Genomic DNA, 9648 nt, shown 5'->3' with positions numbered 1-9648 from the left:
ACCAATCAACCTAAGCCTCATGCACAGGGAGAACATGCAGACTCCACATAGAAAGACCCCGGGACGGCCGGGCTTGAAGTCAGAACACTCTTGCTGTGAGGCAACAGAGCTAGAAGAATATACATGTTTTAACAAAAAAAATTTTATAAATATGAGCCACCCTGCAATCTCAGAGTTACACGACAATGACTGTGCCATGTTTGTATTAGCAGGATGATTCCATGGATCAAACCAAGCGCTCCCTTTTCCTCCCTAAGCTGCATTAACCAATAGCAGGAAATGCATTACATCACATTATGAGCTGTAGACAGGAAGAAGACTGATTCAAAAACAAATCCAACATGTATGACATTGTGAAAGATATTCTCTGCCCTCCTGTAACTATTTTTCAAATGTTGCACTGCTTGCCCTGTACACCTAGGGCTGAATAGCAGTTGAGGCAGAAATAATTCACTTTGCAGCTATTATTTGCAGTTATTGGTTGATGCAACTTAGTAAGTAAAAGGGAGCACTTGGTTTGATGAAGGGATCTCACTGCTAATGCAAATACTGCCACACTGTTGTCACGTGAGACTGAGATCACAAAGGGATCTAAATTATGCTCACAAAACGATTTACCATGTAACCCTATCGCTTATTGCATTTAATATAATGCTGGTCTGTTTACATGAATGCAACAGGAAGGCAAATGCATTTAGCACTCATTATTAGACATTATTACACAACCCACAGTTATGTTTCTAAACATATTAGAAGCATTAGAAGACAGGCTACGTAACCTATTTATTTATAAATGGCAGTATGCCAAATTTTTGCGATGCGTGTCTGAACCTACAGTATATTTAACTTTTTTGTACAGATATACATTTTTTTATATTTATTAACCTGTGGTAGAGCTGATTGTATCTTGTGTGTGTGTGCATGACACTGATGCTTCTTGATGTACTTAAGTTGGAGGACTGATTGTTGGGCTATGCTTCAGACTGAAAATATTTGTCACTTTTTCCTGAGTCCTAGGAACCAAGCTTGCTTTTGTCATGATTACTTAACCAGGTGCAGGATAATTACCTCAAGAGGATTCACCTGCATATAATGTTTAAAGAAGCAGCTGTACTGTGATGATGAAGGCCAAAAACAGTGTCTTCTCACAGAATCAGGCAAAATCTAGTTGAGTGTAATCCTACTTTCACATTTATTTTGTAACAACATAACCATGCTACTTAAAAGCTACATAAACTAAGATTTAGCATATATTTGTATAAATCAAGCAAAAAGATTGTTTAGAATTGTTTTCTCCCTGCTGTACAAACAACCACCCCATCCCACTCTATCTTCAGGCCTTGTGCTTATTTCTTTCCCTCTGTGGCCACTTTTGTTAAAATCAACACCTCACTTTTTCCACACCCCTGCTGATCCAAGGTTATAATACACATCGTTCAAACCGGTATAGCTCATTTCAAAGATGAACCATGGAGGTTCCCTGTGCAGGCATAACCCAGGATGGTAGTGGACCTGTTAGATCCAAGAGGCCACGTTCTGTAGCACAGAAAGAGTGCAACAAAGAACGAGGCAAAACCAGGGTTAACATCAGTTTGGCATGTCAGAGATAGATAGCATTAAAAGCATCCAAAGGACCAAAATCTGACATAGATGTGGCTTTCATCCTGCTAGACGTGCAAGTAATGTAGCTAGCTAATGTGTATATGTTGACATCATTAGCGTCAACGTTAGCATTTCAATTTTGTACCTTTGTATTGAATTGTTCTGGTTGTAATTAGCAGTACAACTGACTGACTGGAGCTGGTTACTACTGCTGCGCTACCTGACTGCCACAAATGCCTCTGGCTGTGGTGTATGATGTAGTTTCTCCCGTCTCGAAGAGGAGCAGAGGGAGAAGAGGAGGGGTTACTGCTTGAGTTTGTTTTGACTCTCATTTTGCCCTTAATGGTTGAAAATTAGAGGAAAAATTTAGTTAATGCAGCTTTAAAACTGGGAACATTATTATTATTGTTCCATGATTTCTTATATTAACTAAAATTAATGGCCTACTTAGCTCCAGGCTCCCCTTCCTCTGTAACTCTGTGTGTTTTCTTTAGGTGCATAGTTGGCACTGGAGAGTTTTCTGTCTAAGTTAAAGTTCTCCCAAATTTTAGATGACTGGTCAACAACTTTTCTCTCCTGTAACCATGTACTATCCACCATTTCTCAAATGTCTTAATACACCTCACCAACGTAATCACCCAGTTGTCTCACACAGCTACATGACTAGACTCAAGTTATCAATAATTACATTCCTTGCCAACTATATTTATTAAGAGCCCATGACATGCTCATTTTCCATCCGCTTAATCTTGGGTACCTCTTTGCACCCATCATAACTCCAAAAAGTCCGTAATTATTTCAGAACGCTAAAACCAGAAAGCCTCTTCTTAAAAACAAGAGGATAGTTTGTTAAAGCGCACACCTCCTGTTGCCGGTGTTGTGTCGGAAGTGGACAGAACAATGAACCGCAACATCATTAATTCATTTGAATTTCTCCTCCATAGATAGGTAAACAACTGCATATGTACCAATAAAAAAGAGACGTGTAACACTCTAAACAAAGCAGGTAATTGAGAAACCCCGTATTTTAACTGGCATAATACAGACACAATAACTCCTCCAGCCTTACAATAATTCTCTGTAACGTTACAGAAATATTGCATTAACAGATATGCAACGTGTTTTTTTTGTTTGTTTGTTTTAAAACTTACCATTAAGTCCCTTCCAAGTAGCTCCAAGGTCAGTAAAGCCAACCGGTGATTGCTGTGTCTTCCCCCACACGACCGCATCCGATCGCAAAGTAGTAAAATTAATTCCAACAGTTAGTGTAGCACCGACAAAAACATCTTGGATCATTAATCCACTCATTAATCGGCAACACATCACATGCAGCAGACACACTGGCCTCAAGCAGTCAAAACAAACAGGTACTGCGCTCCGCGGAATCCAACGTTGATGAGCTCATCATTCACTGCCCTGGAGTGTTTCACTGGCCAGCTGATTGTAGGTTAGTCCCAGTCAGGTAAACAGTGAGTCCCTGTACATGAATATTCCCAGACATGCAGTAACCTCAGGCCCTGTATTTTTCTCTGGTCACAGGACAGGAGGAGGGTAAAATATATCCACAAAACCGTGCACAGTCGAAAAATTATGCTTTTACAATGGCACCGGTGAAGGTCAGACAAGCTCAGGTGAACGCACAACAGCCAGGAGATTATGACCATTCAAGGAAATTCTTAAGCCATCACATAATACTTTATTTTGTTTAAAAAAAAAGTCCTGCAAGCAAGAGTCTGTGGGACTTGTATAAACCAAGTTGCTTCTGCACAGAAGTACTAAAACATACACCTCATTTCTTGAGCTTTAGGTCGCATCTAACACATCCTTTTCATTTTAACAAAGACCTATAGTGAGACACCTGGGAAGAAGCTTATTTTGGCAGGAATGTTGAACTAGTAGCTCTACAAACACTCAAGAAAAAAAAACTTGCATATTTTATGATACATGATTTCATCCAGTAGATCAATGCTGTAATGCAAAACAAGTGATTCTATTTCCTTGGACCTACACTGGACTGCCACAAACACAGACCACCAACATGCTGACATTCTGAAGCAGCAGTCTAAGGTGTCAGATACACTCAGGGAACACACTGCTACACTTCTGAGAAGCCCTGCCGGTAAAACTGCTGTGCTGTCACTTGGCTGAGAGCATGGCCAATTTTAGAAAGGAAGTTATAGTGCAACTCAGCTGACAACTGGGAGTACTTTTTTAGGCTGTGGCAAATGACTGTCAACATCCAAGCTGAGTACAAACAAGTCAGTTTTGTGTTTGTAATGGATAACGACTTGCCTGCAACGGTCCCCAAACACACAGTTTCCCTTCTGAAAGAACTTGCAAATCATGGCTGCAGGTTTACTGTTGGTCAGATCATGGGAATATCGGCAGTTGTCTCCTTCTTTGCAAAGACCATGCATGAAATACCTGGAAATACACAATATAAACAAAGTAGGTCTAGTTAAACTACAATTTCCATACCTGTCACACTAGAACTTTAACAAGAAACAAAGTTAATTCATTTCGTTGATTTTGAAATAGGCATGTCAAACTGAGCTTTAAGTTTAAAACGCTTATCAATCCACTAGATTTAAGCTAGACAACCGTATCTGAATGTCCGTGCTTTTCACTTTCAGACTGGTAACGTAGTCGAGCTAATCTTACCATTGTCACAACACAAATTCGACTCAAAGCTTTAGCTAATGGATGTAACGTGGCACCTAATGGAAGCTAATGCTATTGTGCAATTTAAGTTTACCATCCAACAAAGCTCGCTTATTTTAAATGTTGGTTAGTGCTGAAGTAGAGCTAACGTTACTACATACCTTTGAACAGCTAACTAGTTGACAATAACATGAAGGAATGCAGTTAGCTATACCTTTGTTGTATGACAACTGGTTGTACATAGTCTGACGTTACAGTTTAGCATTAACGCTAGCCGTGTTAATTGTTCAAAACGTAGTTAGTAAAGTGGCCGCTAACCTTCCCTGCTACTTGACCGTAGCGAACACACTGAACATAACACAGTAGTTACGTTAAAGCTAGCTAGCGAACGGCTGAGCCGAGTCACAAAAGACGCTGCTGTCAGTCGCTCGCCAGCCACCGCTATTTTTGGTGTCAAACAATAAACGACGTAATCATCTTCGATATTTCTATAACCGTTTGTCTTTCTGACCTGCAGGTTACGTGTTTGGTCCAACCTCCTGTTACTGGTGAAGCCGCCGTAGACGCTGCTGCTGCCTCCGCCATTGCTGTTTATGTTGAGAAGCTACAGGCCGGATGTTCCGGACAGCTCCGCTGCAGCTCGGCTTCTTTCGCGTACATACGGTTCAAATCGGAGTTTAATTCGAGCTGTGTACCGTCCACTGCGTGGCGCCAGTGACGCACACACCTATTTTGTTAGAGCATCTCTAACTCAGGGGATGTTCTTTGCTAGATCTCTCACACTTTGATACGTGGTACCCATATGTGTCTGCTACAAATAAAGCTCACTCGGACGACAGCTACAAAATCCCAGAGCATGTGAGTCAAATACAGTGAGTTTTGTTGTTAGAATACGTAACAACAAGACATAATTTGCTGAATAATATCCATACTATCCAATTTATGCGATGATTTTATTAAATTACCATACACATGGCCTCATTTGTGGCAGGAAAATACCAATGCACACAAAATAGATATGTGCCTGAGGAAAACTGCATAAGGACTGCAATTAAAGTGATGCAGAGTTTGAGCCCTGAGTCTTTTTTGTTTTTTGGAGGAAATGTGAAATGCAAACATTGGCACACCAGGTAAAACGCATATGGTGGGCAAAAGCGTACTGTCCTACAAGATAACTTTCTATATTTCTCCTTGACACTTAACTTTGGTTTAGTTTTAGTCTGCCTTTGTATTCATGTAATGAATTCTTTGTAATCACATTTTAGTAATTAGTTTTTTTTTAGAGCATGGGAGTACTTTTTTGTATTCAATCAGTAATCTGACAAAGATGTCTCCAAAGTCAAGGTTTACTAGATCTTTACAGAGGGGGTAGGGTTATCAGGCTATGCCATCATAAAACGTAAGGGCCTCATAACAAGCAACATCATTTTCCAACCCTATTCTAACCTAAAATGCACATGGTTTCATAGACAACATTACCTGAGACACTATTCTTCAACCCTAACCCATCATGCACATATCAGAAAATGTTTTCACTCTGACCTTAACACTAGACATCCCTGAATCCTGTCCTCACCCAAGCAAAGAGCAGATATTGACTGGATGACCGTAAAATATTTGCATTATATTTGCTCAGATTATACAGTGATTGGCCCAACTGTCTTAATAGGCAACTTCAACTTAAAGCCAGGCTTGTTTAACTGTCCAGTCACTGTCACCATTCTATGATTGTCAACCAGAAGAAAAATACACTAGTATAAATTATGTCTGGCTGTAAGGGTGAAGGCAAATCCACAGGGTCATCATGTGGGCACCCTTTCAATAACAGGTGCTCGAATGACTTGGGCCCACAACATTGAGAAGGCTTAACAGTGTGTCCCATGTCCAAGAACCATGTGCCCCCTTTGTGCCTGCTTTCACACACCCAACATACTCCTTCAACAGTATCTACTCTCTTCTTCTTCTTCTTCTTCTTCTTCTTCTTCTTCTTCTTCTTCTTCTTCTTCTTCTTCTTCTTCTTCTTCTTCTTCTTCTTCTTCTTCTTCTTCTTCTTTCGGCTGTTCCCATTACCCAGTTAACTTCATGTCCTCTTTTAGCACATCCATATATCTCCTCTTTGGCCTTCCTCTTGACCTCTTGCCTGGCAGCTCCATCTCCAACATCCTTCTACCAATATAACCACTATCCCTCCTCTGCACATGTTCAAACCATCTCAATCTGGCCTCTCTGACCTTGTCCCCAAAACAGCCGACCTGAGCTGTCCCTCTGATGTGTTCATTCCTAATCCTGCCCTTCCTGGTCACTCCTAAAGAGAACCTCAACATCCTCATCTCTGCTACCTCCATCTCTGCTACCTCCATCTCTGCCTCTTGTCTTTTCCTCACTGCTACAGTCTCTAACCCATACAGCATAGCTGGTCTCACTACTGTCTTGTACACCTTTCCTTTGATTCTTGCCAATGGTATCTACTGTATTTTGATAATTTATCAAACCAACCAGGCCTACTGTTAACAAACAATACCTAAGTCACAGCAAACATTAATAAGTTTCTTTTTAAATATGAAATATGCTTGTATCAGTGTGAAGTAAATATTCTTGATTTGATATCTAAACAGTACGTAATAGTATAATACTACTTCCTTTATTACCTTCTGAGTACCAGTTCAGTTTTAATGTGAAACACATGACTCCCCAAATTGCACTTCAGCTTACTGTGAAAATCAGCTATAATATTTCAAACTAAAATGTCTGGAATCATTGTATCTGCACAGCCATTAGCCTCAAACTGTGACTTGAGAGAGACAATCACCATAGAGCACACACCAGTTTGCTTGATTGCCTTTGCATGTTTGTTCAGGAGCTCTGTACCTGGCTATTGGCTGCTATACAGCTGATTTTCATTGGTAGCATCCTAAACATTTCCATATCGATCACATAAGTTCAAATATATCTACTCCACCTTGTTATTGCAAATTTGGCATTCTGAGTTTAGCATACAGTGTCTTTGAACTCCAAGAATGTGAGTTCATACTCGGCTTATTCTCTACTGAGAAAGATTTATATTTTAGGACAGTTAAATTGTTATTAGGCCTAAAGTATGTGTTATTCGCCTGAATGTTGTAGCCATATAGGAATTGCCATTACGGTTTGAGTTTGTATTGGTTGACATTGACAAACCTGCAGCAAGCACATAGAAAAGCTGCTCTCAAAGTTGATGAAAATGGGATCTGTACATAATGCCTCTTTTGAAAACTTGCACAGCAGCTGCAGATAAACAAACTCTAAAAGTAGCTCTCGCTCACCACAGAAGGTTTATAGCTACTTCAAATCAAGAATTTGTCTGACAAGAAGTCACAAGTGGCACTGGTGTTGTCAGTCCTTGGTCCTTTGGTTGTGGAAGAAGAAAGCAAGTTGCAGGACATGCTGCAAAAACTAGGGTGACAGATGCTCACAGATGACCCAACAATGACTGATGGCCAAACGTCAGTGTCTGCACTAAATGTTGACACAGTGGACCAGTTTCTGGACCTTCTCCAGGACCAGAAACTGTTTTTCTTTACTTGACTGACTGGATGCCCAATCCCTATCCTGGGTTCACACTTTGGACCCCAGAACTGTGTTCATTACAAAATAAAATCCAAACACATGCAAGAACTCTGTTGGATCCTAGCCTGATAACACTTGGCTGTGACCTGAAAGCCCTTTGATCAACACTTGTGTGGTATGCAACTAGTGATCCTGAATGGCAGGCCCCTGCAGGATTTATGATAGCCTATCTCATGACTGCTAAGAATTCATCTAAGTAAATGTTCCATTCTGGACTTAAATGTGTAGAACCGAATGAACAAAAGTCATATGAACTGCTTAACAAGGTTCAAGAAATGTTTTTAAAAAGTTTGTTCTACGTCTCTGTACAAAGTCTCTGAGCCCAGCTATGCAGAGGAAAATACCAGTGAGCCTGAGAAGCATCTTACATGGGTCACCAGTGACACCCAGTGGTTGCAAAAAAGAATATTCCACTCTCTTGTGGAGAGGCCTCAACAGATGGGATTTTTGGTAATCTTTTGAAAAAAATTCAATTTTCCAGAGTATTACTTGGCTTTAAAACATCATAGCTTAAATAACTAAGTTCTTTTGATTATTAATGTTATGATGAAACCACATGTAATTATACTCCATGATATGCTGCTGTGTACATTTTTCCTTCTGCAGCAACTTTTTTCATTATTTTGTACATGTTTAATGTTTAAACTGTGTATACATGAATACTGTACATCCTGATTATATTGTTGTGTTTGTTTTATTGTGAATATGCCATGGTGCAGGAGGATAAGCATTAAGAAAAACTTGTAATCAGATATAAAAAGATAGCAAAAGTTATTAAACCTTAAGTAACTGTTGGAACACAAGGGGATAGGTGTGTCTTGGGTTTCCTTTGAGCAGAATTTGTTTAGTTTTTGCTCAGTTTTCCTATAAGCAACATCTTTGTCTTGTGTCCAGCTGTATGTGTTTTTCATTTCTAATTAAGTTTTTGCCTTGTTATGTTCTTGTTGTGTTTTTCTAGTTGCTCACGTTTTTATTTTTTGAAACAGTCAAGAAGATATTCTGAAGTTAACTTGGCACTTAATTCAAAGTTAACCAGCCCTAACTTTACTTTACTTACTTTATTTCAGGGATAATGAATATTAATAAGCCAGTGTTAATCAAAAAGTTAATTTTCAACTGCTAGACCTTGGCAAGATGTTAAAATAGTAGTTTCTTAGAATACAGACAGAATGCTGTCTCTTTACTCTCATTTCTGTGGTCTGTTCTGATGTCTCAGTATAATAAAGTTTATTCCAAATTCCATAATTTAGTTAATTATAATCTCCCTTTCAAATTTCACTTTAGATCATAGGATCTTTTAATTTTTAACTTTGTATCTCTTCTCTTCCTTAGTTGATGCTCTCTCGTTCTGATTAAACCCTTCTGCAGGTATCCCTGGCTCTGGAACTTTACCTTTCTGATGAGCAGTCACCGGCCACACTAACCTGCCCAGTCTGTTTATTTGTTGTTTTGTTAGTTGTTATTTGGTGCTTTTCTTTTCTCTCTCCTCTATCCACTTACCCCAACTAGTCAAGGCAGATGGCCACCCATCAAAGGTTTTTTCCATTAAAGGGATTTTTTTTCCTCTTCACTGTCGCCAAGTGCCTGCTCAAAGGGGATTTGTTGGGTTTTTTTCCTGTAATACATTAAGGTCTAGACCTTACTATGTAAAGGAGCCTTGAGATTATTTTTGTTGTGATTTGGCATCATGCAAGCTGAGTTGAATTGAATTAAATTGAATTGACAGACCCTAAATTTAACTTATTTTCAGGTCATCAGTCCTTCCTCCATCACTATGTC

At 39.5% G+C, this 9648-nt stretch overlaps 1 protein-coding gene across 2 annotated transcripts in view; it reads right to left on the bottom strand.

Moving 5' to 3' along the window:
* mkrn1 (makorin, ring finger protein, 1) overlaps nt 1-4927 on the bottom strand; it is a 22046-nt gene extending 17119 nt beyond the window's left edge. Inside the window, exons 1-2 of one of the 2 annotated variants that reach the window (XM_020608269.1) lie at nt 4775-4927; nt 3895-4026 (exon numbers count right to left, since the gene is read on the bottom strand). In XM_020608269.1, coding sequence (XP_020463925.1) covers nt 3895-4026; nt 4775-4848 — 206 coding nt within the window. In that variant the 5' untranslated portion in view covers nt 4849-4927. Of the gene's footprint in view, nt 1-3894; nt 4027-4581; nt 4707-4774 lie in introns of those variants that run through there. The other variant, XM_020608271.1, reaches the window with a different exon arrangement.
* Between the last annotated feature and the right edge of the window lie 4721 nt (nt 4928-9648).

This window comes from Monopterus albus, unplaced genomic scaffold, assembly GCF_001952655.1.
Source record: "Monopterus albus unplaced genomic scaffold, M_albus_1.0 scaffold92.1, whole genome shotgun sequence".
In the NCBI taxonomy this organism is placed as follows: Eukaryota; Metazoa; Chordata; class Actinopteri; order Synbranchiformes; family Synbranchidae; genus Monopterus; species Monopterus albus.
The sequence above is the reverse complement of the archived record's forward strand: the minus strand, read 5'-3'. Positions and strand labels throughout refer to the sequence as shown.